Source organism: Hydractinia symbiolongicarpus, chromosome 8 (assembly GCF_029227915.1).
Source record: "Hydractinia symbiolongicarpus strain clone_291-10 chromosome 8, HSymV2.1, whole genome shotgun sequence".
Classification (NCBI taxonomy): domain Eukaryota; kingdom Metazoa; phylum Cnidaria; class Hydrozoa; order Anthoathecata; family Hydractiniidae; genus Hydractinia; species Hydractinia symbiolongicarpus.
The window spans coordinates 2,745,841-2,766,387 of NC_079882.1; the positions used below are offsets into that span (position 1 = coordinate 2,745,841).

General features: G+C 37.0%; 1 protein-coding gene across 1 annotated transcript; it reads right to left on the bottom strand.

Moving 5' to 3' along the window:
- Window positions 1-96: 96 nt before the first annotated feature.
- LOC130653861 (protocadherin Fat 4-like) lies at window positions 97-17,955 on the bottom strand. Its single transcript, XM_057456360.1, has 6 exons — window positions 17,620-17,955; window positions 10,737-12,445; window positions 4,213-10,380; window positions 3,777-3,952; window positions 2,730-3,008; window positions 97-2,581 (listed from the first exon to the last, which is right to left on the bottom strand). The coding sequence occupies exons 2-6, from the start codon at window positions 12,403-12,405 to the stop codon at window positions 956-958; spliced, it is 9,918 nt and encodes a 3,305-aa protein (XP_057312343.1). The 5' UTR covers window positions 12,406-12,445; window positions 17,620-17,955; the 3' UTR covers window positions 97-955.
- Between the last annotated feature and the right edge of the window lie 2,592 nt (window positions 17,956-20,547).

The following is a 20,547-nucleotide window of genomic DNA, read 5'->3' on the forward strand; positions in this document are numbered from 1 at the left end:
TTAGTTAGAGACGTTTATATTTTTTGTGCGTTAGGGTCACAGGTCTGGGAACGAATCGAGATCTTTCAAAGCAGAAATGATAAGCAGTTTTATTGAAAGGATATATTTACATGACATGTTTTTTACGAAATAATCATATTAATGTATAAGTTAAAACTAATGATAAAAACCATTAAAAAAATTACCAAGAAAATAAATTCTCTTTCTTGAATTTCGAAGGTGATTTAAATAGTTCACTTGATAAATATTTATAAAAATAAAAAAAAAAATAAAAACGCAATAGGTATTCAATTAAGTGATTTGATTTTTAACAATTTTTGTGCAATGTTAAGATTTTTGTTTCGAAAAAGAATGAGCAAAGTCGATGTTTTCGACATGCTAACACTGTTAACGATTATAATGACCGAATAATAAAGGTTTTTCTAATTGTTTGGAAAACTTCGTTGCTGATAAAACTTCGCAAAACGTACTTTTGTTGTAAGCAGAAAAGGTCGCAACATATAGAGCACAGAAATCTAGGACATTTATGTTGTATGAGATTATCTGAGGTTTACTTCAAGGTAGCGTAAAGGCAATGATTGGTTCCGTAATATTTTATTCTCGCCCCTTTTTTTCACCCTAAGGTATTCGTTTGCTGGAACGCGAGGTAGAAAAAATAACGCAAGGAGGGAGGGCCATTCTTTCAGGTGGGAAAGTAGGTAACTGGGACTTTATTTTGTTACAAACTTCAGGCGAGATTTTATCAGGCTTTGTCGCGTTACAGCAAACAAATTATTTACAGACTAACTGATAAATTTCGTTCAAATATTGAATTCCAAGCAGCTATTTAACTGATCACATCCGTGTTAAAAATAAAAAATATACATGTCCTCCTTTTTTCGAAGGAAATCTTTTGATGTGCAGCATAAAACTTTCTTGTTACAAGAAAGCAAACAATGAACCAGTACGAGAACAGTTACACTTCTTCGTCCGAAACATCAATATCGGATAACGTAATCATGCTTTCTGTCCTGTGCAATGGAGAAGTTAGTCCGATTTTAAACCCACCCGCACCGGGTGAGTGGGATCCGTAATTTTCTTGCGTACCGACCGAGGAAACCGACGGTGAACGAAATACAAGCGGCGTAAGTGCCGGAGTAAAGTTCGGCGATAGTGCACCGGACGTATAAGCTGACGGGATTTCTTGTGGTGTACGCGGTAATGATGGAACAGACGACAGCATGCTTGTTCGTCCGGATTTTAGTACTTGCAACGGGATTTCATCCGGATGATTTGGTATATTTTGATCTCTTGTACAGTTATTATAGCGATTATCAGTAGTATTCAATACGCTGTGTTCTGGTATCGAATGTGTTGCGAGTTTGTTAGTTCTACCTATCTCCGAGAAAACAGAATTCACCGGATTAAATTGTGGTCCCCAGTTATTCATATACTTATAATCATAGTTCCCTCGAAGGTCATCTTCACTACCAATAATCGTGCTCAGAGAATCGCCGTGAGATAACACTCCTTCCTCTTGGAATGGTCTCACTCCATCCATGACAGCATCTTGCTCCTCAGCGTCTACTTCTGCTAACTTGACATAAAGGAGATTCCCAACATCGATTCCACTCGCGGCTTCACCACCTCCTTCTTCTCGGAAATCCTTCAAGCTTTCGTGACTACTAGCACGCTCGGTGATTTTAGATTGCTTTTGAGCAGGCGGGCGTGTAAAAGAAGTTACTGCCGTGCTAGAACTGATGCTGTACAAGCTGCTTTGCTGGGTAGATCTAGACACGCAGCTTCTGGTTGGCTTTTTTTTAATTTTCGTCGATGGATAAGCAAATACGCTATCTTGCTCGAGATCTTTTAGGCTCATGCTGGACAATGTATCCGAAAATGGTCGGATTTCCGATTCTGGAATAGCTTGTTCATGATAAATACCGAAAGAATATGTGCTTGCTTTATCGGTAGCTGACACAGATCTTACCGTATTGCCACTCTCTGGAACAAGACCTCCTGTATCAGAAGAGGTCTGGGTTTCTGGCTTGTTGTTGTAGCTTGAAAAAAAGGGAGGTTGTAAAGGATCGAAAGACGAGGCGTTACTGTGCAAAAGTTCGCGTTCCACCGATGAGCTAGGTCCCAAATTGTCTTTTTTCGGCTTGCAAAATGGACTTTGGTTAGTTTGTTGTAGACAAGTTCTCTTGCGACGGCAATAAACCACGACACACAATAGAAACAACACTAATACGAACACAGACACTGATGCCACTATCACCAGGGTGGATATGGTTGCGGACTTAGGTGCATGTATAATTTCGGTAGTTATACGAGCACATCCTGGACATGTAAAATTAACAGCAACCGTTATCTCTGTACTACTCGCGGTCGTGTTAGGACCGTTATCTGCAAGCACTTTAAACGAAAGAGGTTGGTCGCCAACACTTCGTCTATTTCTCTTGGATTCTCTATTTCGGCGAAGGTCTTGCATAACAACAATTACACCGCTCGTTTGATTAACAGAGAACTCTTCGATATTTATCGGGAATATCAAATAGCGTACTATCCCAGCCGTGCCACCGTCCTTATCTGTCGCATTCACCTAAATGTTTTTTAAAAACATTTTAAGTCAGCAGAATTCTGGTGGTAAGAAAAAAAGACGTGAATTCAATTTCACAGGCGTCACTTAAAGTAATCGCCCTGGGTAATCGAGCATTTTCGGTAAGATTGTAAGAGAAATAGATTCTTACCCTTCCTATTTCGCTACCAACTTTTAGGCTAGCAGGAATTTTGAACTCGTACGTCTGTTTTAAAAATTCCGGTTGATATTCGTTTACGTCTTCCACAGTAATTTGATATTCGAAGCTTGCAGATCTGGGCGGTTTGCCGTTATCGATGGCTAGCACACTCAGACTGTACACACGGACCTGTTCGTAATCCAACGACTTGGTTGTGTACACCCAGCCACTGGTAGCATCTTTCATGTGGAATTTACTCACACCTGTCCCGTTGATAATGCGATAATTGACCTGTAAAGAAGATTTTGTCACCCTTAAATGAAAACCGGTTTTGAATGACAGATTTTTCGCGGGTATTTATTTTCGCGCTTTTTTGTAGCTAAAAAAACGTGATTGCACACACAAAATAAATGGAACGCGAAGATAATCCTCACAAGGGATCATAAACGTACTTGTGAGAATCTTTTGTCAAAAAATATTTGGTAACGTTTTTACGTCATTCGCGAAAATTAATACCGGTAAAATATAATTCGCGAAAATGTCTACCCGCAAAAATTAGTAACATTAAAGCAGTTGTTGAAATTAACTTAACAAATCATACTGAACAAAGATCTAAATGTGTATGCCACACCCATTGGCCACACCAACCCAGTAGTGGTATCTGTGTTACGGGGTATATGATCATATTTTCCGGATAATATGTGTAAGAGTTAACGTTAAGGTTATTATGCATAATGACCGAACAGAGGTTGTCCGCTCAAAAGTTGACCTCGATTTTTCTGATATTTCTAACATTCCTGACATTTTTAGCTTAAAACCATGATGACATTTTTACCTTAAAACAATGACATTTTGGGGGTTTTTCACCCCTTCTTTTTCCTATAGTTATGATGAACTAGCCAACTGTTTAGGACACTTCATAAAGACCAAATTTTCCTGGCATTTTATTGACAAATTACCTATATTATTAAAATTGCTGACAATTCTTGACACAGTAGACATCCTGTCCTGTCACACACATTTAGACGTGCCATCTGCAGACAGACAAAAATTACTCACCAAACCATTCGAGCCTTCGTCTTTATCTACTGCATTTACTTTTAAAGCCATGCTATTGGGAGGTAAATTTTCTTTGATTTTCAAAGGAACTTGAACTTGAACTTTAAATTGCGGTGTTTCGTCATTAACGTCAAGAACTGTTACGTTTAAACTAACGAACGTTTTTCGTCCTAATCCTATGAAAGAAAAATTGAAAGTAAAATATTTTTAGTCATTCTAAGGTTTTAATAACCTCTTTTGTTTGATCTTCTTACCATATTAATGAATGAAATTATATGCTTCTTCAATTTTGATCTGGAAAATCATTATAATTTCTTTACAAGAAAAACAAACAAACTGAATCTCAGTCATATTGACTGGACACCTTAATAAAACATTTCAAATTTCGAACAGCATTCTTCCGTTAGGGGAAGAAAGAAATAATAAGAAAAATTACCTTCCCGGTCAGCCGCTTTAATAGTCAGTTTGATTTGCGAAGTGGTTTCACGGTCCAGTTCTTTTGCAGTACTCACCCAACCAGTGTCCGGGTCTATGCTCAACCAACCGAATAAATCCTGTCCTGAGTGAATTTCGTATTTAATTTTCGCGTTGCCAGTCGTCGGATCGTCGGAATCATACGCCGTCAACTGAATCAACGACGAACCAATATTTACGTCTTCCTTTACAGAGATATTATACGAATTCTTCAAAAAATATGGCGAATTATCGTTAGCATCTTCAATCTTTATTCTCGCAACGCATTTGCCAGATATATTTAAATCGTGGGCTGTCGCAATGATCTCTAGAGTATAACCATCTTTCTTTTCTCTGTCTAACGGGTTGTTAACTTTGATTTCTCCCGAGTACACACCAATGCTAAACGCATCGCCATCATTACCTTTATCTAATATGCGATACTGTATGGGTTGGTAAACATCAGAGGGAGTCGCAAGTACCTTGTCAACATGGGAACCGATTGTTGCGCCCTCCGAAATTGTCAGGTAATACACACTTCTTCCGAAGACAAGATTGATAGCCTTTTTACCGGAGATTGTTAATAATACGGTAGCCGTGGAGCTTTTACTACCATTTCTTCCCAAAAAATCGTAAGCTAAAACGCCCAGCTTGAACGTTTTCACTTCAGAAGGAAACGTGAAGTCCTTATTTGTGAATATGATTCCAGTCTCCTGTTCGATGGTAAACGCATCCTTTGGGGGGTCGACCTTATATTGCACGTGTCCGTACCAGGTGCTATCTAAATCGGTAGCCGTTACTTTAGTAATATACGTGTGCATTTTCAAGAAGTTCGTCACGTTGACGGAGTATTCCGCTCGATTAAATTGGGGACTGTTATCGTTCGAATCGTCGACTTTAATTCTCAGCTCAGTGTACGACCTGTGAACGGTGTCAAACGCAGAGATGTTCAATACATACCGAGTTTGTCGTTCATAATCAAGTCTTTCGCTTAAAGTCAGCGTGCCAAGTTGACTGTCAATATTAAACACAGAATGGCAACGCAGGCACTCTAAGCTGTACTTAATTTCGCTTTTTATTGTATCGACATCGACAGCCGTGATTGTTGTAATGACTGTTCCCACTGGAGAGGCCTCACTCACGTGAATTGGTTTCAATTTAGGCAAAACAGGCGGATTGTCGTTTTGGTCTTGCACAATAATTGTGATTTTGCTGTCGTCCCAGTGATTGGCTGTATCCGTAACTCGAACCACCAAGTGATATTTCTTTTGTTGTTCATAGTCGATATTCTTCATAAGCACTAAATAATTATGCCTGATAGCAAACACTTTGTTATCATTACCGCTAATGATTTCAAGTTTCAGCTTGTATTTATCCAATTTATCGTTGTCACTTATAATAAATTTAGCCATCATAGTCCCTTGCAAGTCTTTTTCGTTCGTTTCGGGATAATCAAATTCCGACTCTTTCGGGTGAATGCTTGGAAAATTATCGTTGACGTCGGTTAAGTTGATAAGGACATTTAAAAAAGAACTGATCGAACTGGGACCATCACGCGTGGTTGCGAGCACACCTAAAAAAAAGCCAGGGTTTGTTTCATAGTCCACGGCTGCACTGTTATTGACGTAGAGTTCGCCTGTGCTGGTAATCGCGAATGCATGTCCTGGGTTACTTCCCTTAACTATTTGATACCATATCGATTTATTTAAAGTGCTTACAGCCACTATGCGACCAAGCTGAGTATTTGGTGCTGGGTTTTCTTGCAAACTGAACACGACCGATTTATTCAAAAATGACAAAACCGTTTTATTCGGGTTGCCAATGGTAATGAAAACGGGAACAAACGTTTTGTGCTGGCTAAAACCAACATCTTGCGCCTTGACATGTAAGCGATATTGCCCTTGTGTTAGAGTTGGATTGATAATTCGAATCGCACCCGTTCGTTTGTTAATCGCGAATTCTCGACTCGGTGGGTCGATATAGTAAGTCACCTTTTGCCTACCGTCTTCATCGGCGTCTGTTGCAGTTACTTTGACAACGGGTGTCATAGCAATGTTCGACACGGTTACTGCATAAACACCACTTTCAAAAACAGGACTGTTATCATTTTGGTCTATCACTCGTACAGTAACATTAGCCATATCAGAAAATTTATTTTCGGGACCGGTTGCTTTAACTTTCAAGTGATATAATTTTGTCTTCTCGTAATCTAATTCTTTCAGCAAGAAAACTTCTCCGGTATGTGGGTTCACGGAAAAATACCCATCCCCGTCTCCGAGTAACGTGTAGCGTATGTTTGCATTTGTGCCACTGTCTTTGTCAATCGCCTTCACTTGAACAACAGACACATTCGCAACTTTGTTTTCCCTCATATTTTTTATGTATGATTTTTGTTGAAACACTGGCTTCTCGTCGTTAACATCATCAACTATGACGGTCACATTTTGTTGCGCCCTTTGCTTTGGCGGGCTTGTGTTATGAACTTCAACTAGAAATTCGTATTTATCGATCGCTTCACGATCAAGTCTTCTGAGAACAGACAGCTTTCCGGTTTTACTGTCCAGGTGAAACGCATCATCTCCGTGAAACTTTGAAATGGCGTATTCCACTTCGGCGTTCGTGCCGATGTCGTTGTCCTTGACGAGAAATTTATGAAGAAATGTTGGCTTGGAATTCTCGAGAACATGCAACATTATACTACCATCTGGCACGAATATCGGCGCATGATCATTTTCGTCTTCGACATTTATGACTATCAGGCAAGTTGTTTTGTCGTTCGATGCAAAATTTGAAACAGACGCTGTCAGGTTATACGATGGAACAGTTTCTCGATCAAAAGTTATTTTTGTTGTGAGAACACCTGTGTTTGTATCAATGTCGAAAAGCTCGTAACCAACAAGAAGCTCGTAGTAAGGTTTTTTATATTCCGGGTTTATATCCGCATCTGTAGAATTTAACTGCATAACAAATGAACCAGCCGGTTTGTTCTCCATCACGTTTACTACGTACTCCTTCTTCGTGAATTGCGGTATATTATTATTAACGTCCACCACGTCAATAATAACATCGACGGTGGCGTTTAAAGAAGGGATTTTCTTTGCCGAGGCTGGATCTCGATATTCTTTCGCGACGATTACAAGCTTGTATTGTTTTCGGCGATAAATATCCAAGTTTTTTTGCGTTTTTAAATGTCCCTGGAAAGAATTAAGCCAAAATGTTTGATCTTCATTTCCTGACAAGATCTCGTATAAGATTGAAGTTTTAGTAGATCCTCTATCGGGATCTTCGGCTTTAATAGTTGTTACAAAAGTGCCAACAGCGGCGTCTTCCATCACTTTTGATTGGTTAGACGACACAAACACAGGCCTGTTGTCGTTCACGTCCTTTACAACTAAGTATATCGTAAACGTCTGTGAATGTCTAGCAGCTACGTCTAAAGCTAAATCCGTTATGCGGACTTTTAACACAAACTGTTCAATTTGCTCCCGATCAATCGATTCTGTAAATATAATTTCCCTTTTTATTGGGGTTATTTTGATAGGGGCATCAGCTGGGGAAGCTTCTGCAATGGAGTACATAAACGTGCCCTCCATACCATCATCGTTATCTGTAGCTAGTTTTAAAGTGGTAAACACTGTACTAGGCTTAGAGTCTTCGCTAATGGCGAATCTTTCCGGATTATTTGGATAAGAAGGAGCATCGTGATTAGTTGGAATGACGAATATATTTACAATGATGTAATCCTTGTGAGTCTTTCCGTTTTTTTTCCCTTCAGCTGTAACTTTTAATTGGTAATAACTCCTTATTCCACGATCTAGATCTAAGTCGAGCATGATCAATCCAGTCGTTTTGAGCACAGAGAACTGTCGATTAGGGTTGGTTGCTTGTTCGATTTTGTAACTTCCAATCACGTACGAGCTGTCGTAAGGAAATGCTGTAGTGATGGATCCATGTTTAGGCCGACGGGATTCTTTTACTGCCGCTTGAACACAGTTTTCGTTAAAAATTGTTCGACTTTTATAAGGTACAACAAATACAACCAACTTCTGGTAGTTAAACATGGGGCTATCCGTTCCTATCTCCATTACAGAAACCGTAACTTCATATATCCGTTTATGATTGGGCAGGATTTTGGTCTTCGTATACACGCTTCCATTAGTCGGATTTATACGAAATAAACTTAGACCGGCTTTATCCTCGTCAACCAACGCCACAAGGGAATACTTTAAAGGCAACTGAACAGCATCAAGGTCTGCTGCACCAACTTTCGTAACAAAAGCATTCTTATTAGTCCCCTCTACCAGGCAAGAGAGGTAGGGAAGACCTTGAGAGAACTTTGGCCGATGATCATTGATGTTTTTAATTTCGATCTGAACGACAACTTGGTTTTCATTTGCCGGATGCCCACGGTCTTTTGCTACAATAGTGACTGTAAAACTGTTTTGATCTGTCTCACTGTCGAAAGGCCTGCTGGATGTTATCACACATACAGAATTTTCTTTCGCAGTTGTTCCTTTTCGAGTAGTTATTTTAAACAAACCATTATCATTGAGCATGGAGTATGTAAATTGGCCATTATCACCTATGTCGTCGTCGTGTGCGATGACTTGTCCAACTTCAGTGCCAGCAGGTAGCTCTTCACGCAGTTCGAAGAAGTAAGAAGACTTTTCAAATTGCGGAATTTCGTCATTGACGTCATCGATGACGATCTTCATGGTGGCTTCACTTCGTTGCGGTGGGACTCCTTCGTCTTGCACAGCAAAGTTAATGTCATAGGTATCTTTGCGTTCGCGATCGACTGCCTCTTTCAATGACAACACACCGTCTTTGTCGCAAAAGAATGTTTTAGCGTCCAACGACGGTGACAAAATAAAGTGAAACGTCCCGTTTTTACCAGAATCTGGATCGGAAGCGTTTAATGTTGTTATGACTGTACCAACCTTTAAGCTCTCCTTCACATGAATCACGTACGACGCTTTATCGAATATTGGAGGGTTGTCGTTAATATCCATAACACGCACTTCTAGTTTAATGTGCGACACCAACACAGGAGTACCTCCGTCGGCAGCTTGCAAAACCATCCAGTAGGATTGTACAGCTTCGTAATCCAATGAACCAGTGGTAGTAACCTCACCTGTGATGTTATTGATTTTAAATGGTCCAGTCGTGTTGAAAATGCTATAAACAATGCGGTTTGTATCTCCTTGATCTCTATCGTAAGCTTTGCATACATACAGTATGTGACCGATAGAGACACCTTCTTCAACATCGATGCGCTTTTTTGTGGAGATAAATATTGGCTTGTTATCATTTTCGTCTCTAACAGAGATACGAACAATGGCGATCGAAGTCAAAGTACGATCTAAAAGATCAACAGCCTGTATTCGCAACGTGTATATGTGTCTGCGCTCGTAATCCAACACTTGATTGGCAGAGACTTCGCCATTTTTGTTGATACTGAAGGGGTTATAAGTGTTGCCATCAATTATAAGATATTTAATAAAGGCTGTACTCCCTGAGACAGGTCTGTTTGCACTAACTTTTCCAATTATTTTATGCTTCTTGTTGTTCTCGGAGAGAGCGAAATGATATGACTTCTGCTGAAAGATTGGCGCTTTAGTGTTTTTCGGTAAAACATTTAACAGCACCCGCGCCACGTTTTGGCCTTTTAAACCAAACGCGTCCTCCACCTCTACTTGAAAGTTATACTTCCGTTGAGTTAGTTTGAGTAACGATTGTTTTAAAATAACACCGCCGGAGGTTCGATTGATTGCAAAGACGTCTTCTTGGAATCTAGCTGAATATATCAAACGTGCGTTGCTCCCTTCGTCTTCGTCAACAGCCTTCACGTATGCCACCACGTTATTGATGGGAAAGTTTTCATGTATGGACAAATTCAAGAATGTCTTCTCAAATTTCGGAGAGCAATCGTTGACGTCAACAATACGTATGACTACTAAACCGTTGCCTTGCCGACCACCACCGTCTGTCGCCGTCACCGTCAAATAATAATACGCCTTCTTTTCGCGATCGAATACACGACGAGCACTGATGACGCCAGTAGTTGGAACAATGTAAAATGACGTGTCGTTTAACTTGTAAACTATCTCAGATGAACCGACGATGTCACGATCGCTTGCACTGACTTTTCCTTAAAAACAAAAATGTAAATTTAATAAAAACAAGCTGTAAAGTAAAATGTGTTTATATACATACATTGGTCATTGTCTTCATATTATATTTCCATTGCAGCTTTAACGCATTACATTAAGATACCATCATTAGCTAACCAAAAAATATATTCAGAATTCTAATGAGTAAAAAATAATGGAGAAACTTCAGAATCTAGTTAATTTATAAAAAGCACACTTTTTGGGCGTGGGTCACTGAATAGCAAGATGTAAATCAAGTATTAGAGACAGGTCAAGCATTAGTTCCTTCTTATTTATGAATAACATATAAATAGTAGAAAACAGTAAAACAAGAGTTGTAAATTAAACAACTCACCAATTAAAATGTCTCTTTTGTTATTTTCAGATACATTAAAATTCATAATGTATGGATCAAAATAAGGATCGTTGTCGTTTGAATCGATCAAAGTAACAGCCACAGATGTGTTTCCAACTAAGACAGGTGAACCATGATCTCTTGCAGATATATCTAACCGAATTGTCTGCATTGCTTTTGGATCAAGAGGCCTTCTTATATAAATATTTCCTGTTGTTTTATTTATGGAAAGAAAACCATTACTTGAATCGTTTTTTATTTCATAGGTTAATTTTCTGTTGGGTCCAATATCTAAATCTGATGCTAAAACAGTTAATATAATGGATCCAACGGGTGTCGAATCATTTACTGACGCTTTATACAATTTCTGTGGAAAGGTTGGAGCATTGTCATTAACATCCCCTACGTTTAAAATTACTTGGCGAATAGTTAATAATGAGGGACTTCCATTGTCAATTGCTGTGAGGTTTACAAAGTATCTTTGAGTTTTCTCACGATCAATACCTTTGTTTACACAGAGGCTATAGACACCTTGTTTTGACAAGTCTTGTTCAAGCTTGAATGCTTGATCTGTATTTGTAAGACTTAAAGTTACTTGGCTACTCTGCAAATCGGCATCCTTATCAGAAACAACAACAGTTCCAACCTTGGTACCGATCTTTTCGTTTTCCATAACATTATACACGCCAGATAAACTATACGTAAAACTGATGTCTGGAGCATTATCATTACAGTCTAAAACAGTGACTACAACAGTGGCTGTGGTTTTGTACACAGGTGGGTGGACATTAGCAGCAACTACAATGATTGTATAACGTCTACGGTATTCGTAATCAAGAGACTGTTGCAAAATCACTGCTCCTGAGTGAGAGTTTATAGTAAAGTGTGTATGCTGTGGCTGAATGGTGTATATAATGTTTGCGTTAGAACCTTTATCAGCATCTGAGGCGTGGACAAAAAGGATTGTAGCACCAATGGTAGTATTTTCATAAACATCGGCATTGTAGGTATTTTTTGAAAATGTTGGCTTATTGTCATTTACATCAGCAATTGTTATATTAATGAAACCAAAATTGCAAAGGTTACTCAATTTATCACACGCTGTTATGTTTAATAGTATATTCTCTGCCTGTTGCTCACGATCTAAGTTCTTTATGATTTGAAGGTACAATCCATTTCTATTTTTGACAAGTTTAAAGTTATTGAATTTATCTCCAGAAATTATACGATATAAAGTTATTGCATTGGTACCAATGTCTTTATCAACTGCTTCTTCAATTTTTATGGAGTGGTTTATAGGTACATCCTCACTTATTGTAAAGCATGAAACCAATTTCTGAAAATAGGGTATGTTATCGTTTATGTCTGTAATATTAACTATAGCTTTGACTGTTTGACCATCCACATCAAATATAAGTCTAATACCATTCCTTCTTTCATTCCTACTTAGCTTCTCTCGATCAAATACTTTTTTTGTATAGATTATCCCGGATGTTTTGTCTACAGAAAAATCTTTCTCGTGCAAAAGTAAAGTAACATGTGAATTAGGGTTTTTTTGTAGTTTGCCAGCTTTTGTGTGAGCTGGTTGTTCTTCCGGTACATGAAAAGTGATTGTATTGGCAGCTGTTTGTAGCAATGAGTTTATCAACAGAAATAGGCAGCTTTTCATCTTTACTTACTAACTTCATTTGAATAATTTTTTCATACTTCTATAATAAGAAAAATATTTATAATGGAAAGGTTTACAGGGTGATATTTCTCCAATTATGCATTTTTATAAGCAACTCTAGTTACTAAATTGAAATGGGATCAAAAATTGATCAACTTGCTCAACTTGCTTCAGCCATAGCATCCATCCTCTGAACACTTTTTCCCATTTAGCAACATTCCTAGTTGGACTAAGGCCTTCTCAGAAGCAAGCATGTATATACTTACGTAAAAAGCAATTGTGAGCCTTAAAGAATTTTTTTGTGTGTTAAGTCACACCATATTGAACCAATAACACAAATTTAAACATTTTTTTAACGATAACACTGTGTATGTAAAATAAGTGTTAAGCAGACAACCAAAAAGCTCTTTACCCTCAGCGTCTAAAGCCTGAGCCCAAAAATTAAGTGGCTTTAAAAAGTGTACAAAATAAGCCCTAAACCAAATTAATTATTAATTCAATTTTAACAAAATGGAGAGCATTGGAAAAAATTACATAGCAAAACTAAAATTAGCCTCTTTGTTTTATCCATGCTAAATTAGGGTGTCCACATATTTATTTTGTATTTTCCTTACATGTTCAATAATTTTCCGCTAAAATTCCAGACATTCCTCACATTTTCAGACATTTCAGGTTGGTACAAAAAAAACTTTTAAAAACGGAATTATTAATATAGCAGACTGTAAAATGTATAATTCTTTAAAGACAAATCTAAAATTCAATTTTTTTATTATTTAGTATTATAAAAATTTCTCACAAACTCTTTGACGTACATGTGATTTAAGGCTAAATCTGTAACAATACTATACCACAAGATAGAATTGTTGGTAATGAACAATCATGGTTTATAGATTATCTTTTCAATAGATCCATGACAGTATGCTATAAAGGAGTGTTGTCTGATGCTCAACCAATCTACTGTGGAGTACTCCTAGGCTCAATTTTGGGGCCACTTTTATTTCTGTTGCCTTTAATGAAATTTCTTCTTGGTTTAAAATATGTGAAATCGTAATGTGCACAGAAGATACCGTCATCTATTGTCACTATCATGACCTCCATAACATTGAGGGTGCTCTAGTACAAGATTTGGCTGTAATTTTCTTAGATGAAAGAAAACGAATTGATTATAAATCATAAAAATCTTAAAAAGGAAAAGCAGAAGTCATGCTGTTTGATACAAAATTTAGACTTAACAAGCAGAATCATTAAATTGAAGTAAAACATTGGTCAGCAGTTATCAATGTTACAAACTGCAAAAAATCTTCCACACGATTACACATTCTGAAACAAATAAGGCGTCTTCTAACTGACGTTGAAGCTCTTCGGATTTATAAGCTTATACATTGTACCTTTGGCAACGTACTGCTTGCTAACTATACAGAAGAAACTGACTTGTAAGCATAGAAAATCTTGCACGTTCACTTGTGAAAGAGGTCTGCAAAGAGGTCATGTACAAAAACAGTATTTTATTTACTGATGTAATTTACCTTGTAAAATATTATTGAATAATAAAAATAAATAAAATTTTGTGATTTCCTGTCTTTTATGCTTATACCGTATTTTCCGGTATATAACCCGCGGGTTATAAGTTGATTTTTACGTCTTCCACCGGTGGTGCGGGTTATATTGTGGTGCGGGTTATGTGATAAGTTTTATAATTTCTGTCATTTATTGTGAAATTTAAAGTTTATACATTCAATGAAGAAAAAATAGTACCAGCGGGATAAATATAAACATTAATATAACTGCATGCGCGATACTATATCTACATAATCTTACTTCAACTAGGTGATTTAATTTTTTTTACACAGTGAAATTTCTTTCTTTGACTTCCTATTGCTGGCCATTGCTATTATTACGAGCTCTCTCTGAAACACAATTCTGGAGATCATTTTTCTTTTGTGTTGAATGTAATTCTAATCTATTTATATCTTTGCAATCACATTAAGCACATTGAGATGATTTGCTTTTGGTAATAGAGCATAATAGCAGGTATCATTTTTAGGTTTAATTGACACGTATTTCACAACCTAGTGCCTAGGACTTAATTATTAATTCCTGTTAAAGTATAGATAATTATTTTCTTTTTTTATCTTCGCTACCTTCGAGCAACAGATGGCCACTGAAAATATCAAAAATAAATATAAAATACAATTAATAAGACACACACAACTATCTCCTCCTCATTGCCGCCATTCATTTTATTATGCACGCTGTGATTGCTGAGATATAAATAGAAACAAAATTCTATAAACATTAGAAAAGAACGTTCCGTACATCGCTGTTACAGACAATCCGTGATAATTATTATGGTGTTTATTTTTATGCCAAAAGAACTTAAAATACATAAAAAGCAGAGATTTTACTTTAGGTTTATAACCTGATAGAATGGTTTTTTATTTGTTTGTTTGTTTGTTCAATCGCAGGGAGCAAGAATTATTATTGGCTGAAACTAATGTCTACAAATAAAAAGAAAACAGCATTGTCTGATTTAGTACTGTCAACATTAGCAGAAGATCAACTTATCAAATTAATTTGAATTCATTATTATTTCAGCAGTCGGAGACAAGGAAGTTGACACTCAGACACTCGGTTCTCGTGTTTGGGGTTTAAACGTCCCCCACTTGTCTCCAGCATGAAAAAACAGAACACACGCACATGTTTATAAAATGATTAGGGTAAGTAAAAATATGCTGAATTTTTTTCTTAACATGATGCGGGTTATGCAAAGGTGCGGGTTAGTAAAACACATTGATTGAAATTTTATGCGGGTTATACGAAGGTGCGGGTTATCTGATAGCATCTAGTTTATAACTCCCTAAAAAAGCTGAGCTGTGGGTTATACGATGTGCGGATTATATACCGGAAAATACAGTAACAAAAAAAGTTAAATATCTCCGCATTTTTGGGATTGGTATAAGTTTTTTAGTATTTAAAAAAGGGATAAAATTCATGCTACAATGTTGTTTGTTCTAATCAGCCTGTTTCCTTGAAGAAAGAGGCATCAAAAGAAGAGAACTTAAAGTTAACTTTCAACTTCACTGACAATCAAAAAATGCAATTTGAATGTACGTGAATCAAAATTTTTAACATGCCTAGATAGATAGATAGATGTGCATATTTTACATGGCTAGCCTCACAAATATCGAGGGATATACCCTGTCTATTATTTCCAGGAGGGGCCATGGCGTAGATGGAGAGTCCTAGAGTATTTAATGCTCATTTTGAGCTACGCAGACCCAATTAGAGCCCGCGCTCTACTAGACAACTCCCGGCAACATCCAACGGCCCACACAGTGTGCCATCTTCCCAATTTCCCTCACATGGCTTGGGTTAACCAAGGGCTATGGTAACATTCACTCGCCCATGTTGAATCGCCGTCAAGAGGAATCGAACCCCGGTCTCCCGCACAGAGTACGAGAGCTATAACCACTAATCTACGGCGCCACAAATCTATCTGAATATGAATAGATAACATACAAAATAAAAGTTATGAGAATCTAGATGCTTAAGTAAAATTTCCATCACCTTTCTATTGCTGCCCTTTTAGTGTTGCTCAAAGTAAAATAATTTATTGGTCATAGCAACTCCAACAACATTAAGCCTAGGTTTACAGTAGCAGGTGACAAGTAATATTTCACATACACATGCCAATAATTTTATGTGAGCAATTTACAACTCACATAAGACTTGTTTATTTAAGATTTCCGTGTGATCTGCAGGCTTTAGCATTTGACTTAAAATAAATTGATATTTTCGCAAGCACATTCAAACCTTAAAGGACAGGTCACATGGTTGTATACAAAATAAATTATTCTATTAACACTAATTTATTTGAGTGCAGCCATAACTAAAAACAAACCATAACCCTTGTTGAGGAGTGATTTTTGAAAGAACTTTTTTCAGTCAACAAATAATCTGCTTCAAAACTGACAAGACCTAGACAGTTTATGTTTGGTACCACAGAATTGCCAGGCAAAGACTGCGAAAAAAACAGCCTCATCGTTGAACCACCAAACTAGGTTACAATGAAAAGTTCTCCTTATGTTTTAGAAAGAGGATGAATTGGGTTACCTAACAGCCAAACATAAACCGTCTAAGAAGTATACTTGGCTAACATGTGTTCAATATTTACCAACAGCTTTATATTGTAGCAGGTTTCTGTGCAGGTACATGATTAAAATAATATCATAAATCAAATCAGCTTTTAGTAACAGGGTAGTTAATTTTACTTATCAATCGACACGATAAAAAACAAAATAGCTACCCAGAGTCCTGAAAATTATGGTAGTGTCCACCTAATTGCTACATGATTTTTCTTTTATAAGAAGGTGCTTTATAACAACTAGTCAGTGGCCCATGAAAAAATCCACGGGTTGTCCTTTATTCACCGTAATTCGTTTGTCTCGCTACTGCGGTTACCATTTTGAGTGACAGACAGACGCATATGGGTATTATATTATAGATATCAGAATTTTAGGCTGAAAAAAACAGGCCTTTTGTTTCCAACGATAGAAAATTAAGAATAATAAGAATAACATGGTGCACCACATATAAATCTTTGGAGAGCTATTAAATACAAAGAACACTTAACCTTTTTCATGGCTGGGAGCCAATGTATGTCATTTTATTTGAAAACAGGAGTTAATAAAATCCAGCTCTTCAATCAATATTGCAAACCAGAATTGGATTAGGGAATTTTTTTAATTTACAAAAGAGAAGTGTTTTCACGCATTATTTCAAATGGAGGAGAAGATTTTGGAGGAAAGAAGAGAAGATTTTGGAGGAAAGAAGAGAAGTGTTTTTAGTAAGAAGAGTAGTGAGCCATAGGAGCCATCGGTCGTAGATATATGTTTGATATGCTGCTGGGGGTAAATAGTATAACACTGAGAGTTCACCTTTTTTATCATATATTTACAGTAGGTCACTGACAAAAGCCAATTTCTTCAGTTCAACTGTAGTTACAAACATGTAGAGCTGGCTCGCCAACATCATTATGCTCAAATACGATAAGAGCTGGCCAGAGCCAGGAACTAATACATCAAATCAATACATCAAATAAGCAATGTTGTTCTTGCTTGCCTAGCTCTACAGCTAGCTAGCTACGGTCTAACTACTCAACAAAAAAACGAGAAAAGCAAATTAATTTAATAACGAAGAAAAAAATAGCATTACTTCAACTTTCTTCTGTCCTTACGAATCATCTCGCTCTGGAGTTTGGAATAGAACAATCATGTATTTTGAAGCTACTTGAGCTACCATTGGCTCGGTATCCCTTTGGGCAAATACATTTTGAGACGGCAGCCGAAAAAACACACTTTTATAAACAGCTCGCTCTACGCGAGTTGTTTCCTGTTTGTATCTGATCACTTTATGTTATATATTTTGTTTAATCCTGTCTTGAAAATAAGTAACCTTAGCTACGGAATTCCTGTAAGTCTTAAATGCATAAAGAGTAACTTTGGACATAACTGAGAAATCCAGCGTTGCGACCAACATCATCTCGATCACCAAAAAGGCTCTGGGGACAAGGTTGCTCTTTTGCAATATTTTATTTGTCATCATTGTAACTAATTATGAGATTGTTCTCTTTAGCCCCTCACATAAATTCCCTCTAGTAAAAACTCGTCCACATGACTGTACTGACCTTTAGGACCGTCCCAAATATAAAAACCTAACAAGCCCTGAGGGGACGAGTTTGCTCCAAAGAGAGACATTAACACTCGACAAAAGAATCACGTGTCCGCCATATAGACATTAATTTATTGATATTTCCATTTGTTTTGAGAAATCGAAAACAAGACCAAACTCCTGGAAACGAGGTTGAGATTGATATGTGGTAATGCATGTAAGCCTAAGTAAAAACAAACTTGACGCAAAAAAATAAAAAAAGCGGTACATATTTTAAAACCACATAAATCGACTTGTGGTTTATTTTTGAAAAAATCGCACGTTCCTTATTAGGTAAGACCCACTGCCGCATCTCATCAAGTGAATTATTAGTTTACATCATTACCAATACTTTTACTATATAGTTTTCATTTCAATTAGGACAATCTACATAAAAGATCCACTTAGCCGAGTCCTCAGAAAAGGATACTGTATCGACGATGACGCAAAAATCAACTTCCGTCTTCGTCGTAGGCACTAAATAAATGTAGGCCTATAATGTTATCCACAAAACTAAAAACCTGTGACAAAGAGTTACTAATGAAACTTTATCTGGGTCTGCAGAAATTTAGTTCATCTTGACAATTAATTGAAACAAAAAAGATATTATAAGCTATAAATAAAAAGGTAATTTATTTTCGTTTCTGAAACTCTTTTATAAACCTTCGAGATTTACCTCCTAAGAGGAGCTCGAAGGACAAGATCGAGAAGGTTTTGAATTTAAAATATCAATCTCTCTCAATCTCGTTACCAAATTCTTCTTTTTGGCTCTCTGGCTGCTAATACTTTGACTGTCGAAAAAAAGGCCTGGGAACTAAAAAGTTTTGCCCGCATTTTTGATTCTTTGACATCACAGCAAGAAAAAGAGACAGGTGAAAAACAAAGTATTTGTCGTGCACATTTCTATGACATCTTTTAGTTATATGACTATGAAAAGCGCGACATTCCATGACGTCGTGAAATAAGAAACCTAATTAACTCAAACAAGTTTCGGAAATCGGTATCTCTTGTTAAATGATGGACTTCTATTTTTAGCTATAATTTATTTGAATGTTTTTTGAGCTCATTGGTTGTTTTCATCCACATTCGTCCACAGAGCTCTTTGAGATAAACTTTGAAGGCTTATCGAAGAGCTCTGGGTACAAGAATGGGTTGTTTTGCATATTTTAATTCAAGCACACTAATCCCTTTTTAATTCTTTTTTTTTATAAATAGAAATTCCTTTTTTAAGGGGCTGTTTATTTGCAAACAAAGTTTGCAGGGGCATCCTCATTCCCAGGTTATCTTTCACTTTTCTCATTGGGTTGTATATTTGCGTGACCAACCGTGTAGGGGTTAAAGCTCTGTTCACATTTGCCGCTATCGAACGAAAAAAACACAGAAACAAAACGAAAAAGAAAGCCTGGGTTCACATGTTATTATAAATGTGTGCTTTTCCACGACAAAGATTGTGTTTGTTGTTATTACCTTTACGTTTATCTGGAAACAAACAAAATTGTTCCCAATATAAATAAAGGATTTGGCTGCAAATTATTTAATAATCCAGAAAAATCAACTTACACAGGAAGAACAAATTTCTTAGTTACTTTATAAGTTTCCTTAGGCACAGAAACGTTTTAACTGACCTAACATTTGACGGGTACCTTTAGATAAAATCCATCGTTCAAAGGATCGTAAATTTTAGTTGATCTCGTTGAGTTTTTGAACGGAAAAATTAAAAAGATGTTTTTTCGTTGCCTATCGTTCGTTTTTGGTAAAATTAACCATGTTAGTTCTCGTCTGGAAAATTTCCCTCGAATTCTCATTTTAGTCCCCTGCCAACTCAACGTTACTAACAACAAAGCTCTGCACTGGAAGAAACCAGTTAAAAGAAAATCGAAAACAGCCTTATCACCGGGCCAATTTCCTTTTTGTCTGGCGCTGTGCTTTTTTAGCAATTCCATGGTAATTAATTTTCATGGTAAAATGCGTAAGTATCATGCTAAGTCCAAGCTTACCTCCAGGGCTCCCTTATGCCTATGATATGCTATTGAGACGGCTAAATAAAATTTCAGAGCTGTCCCAAGGATGAAAATAGACGTAAAAGAACCCTGAGGGCTAGATTCGGTTAATTCAAAAAGCATTCTCGTTCCTAGAGCTCTTTGAGATTAAAACCTTAAACTTAAGTTTATCTTAAAGAGCTCTGGGGTCGAGAATGGTCAAAAAGATAAAAACAGCAAGGCTAGTGAGCACTGAGAGAAGAGCGTTGTAAACAAACTAACAGGCCCGGTTTTCTAATCTCACATTTAGTAACTGAAGGTCAATAGCCAATTCAGCAAATATGCTACTTTTGTTGTTTGTTGTTTATCCTAGACGTACTAAACCACGACGAGAAAGCCGGTGTTTATATACCGATTTTTTGCCTTTTTTTAATTTTTAGTCTTTCATAGGTTA

Coding starts and splice junctions, on each gene's coding strand:
- LOC130653861 (XM_057456360.1), bottom strand. CDS start 12,405: ATGAAAAGCTGCCTATTTCTGTTGATAAACTCATTGCTACAAACAGCT. Junction 10,381..10,736: donor CAAAAGAGACATTTTAATTG/GTGAGTTGTTTA, acceptor TTTGTTTTTAAG/GAAAAGTCAGTGCAAGCGAT. Junction 3,953..4,212: donor TAAAGCGGCTGACCGGGAAG/GTAATTTTTCTT, acceptor TTTCTTTCATAG/GATTAGGACGAAAAACGTTC.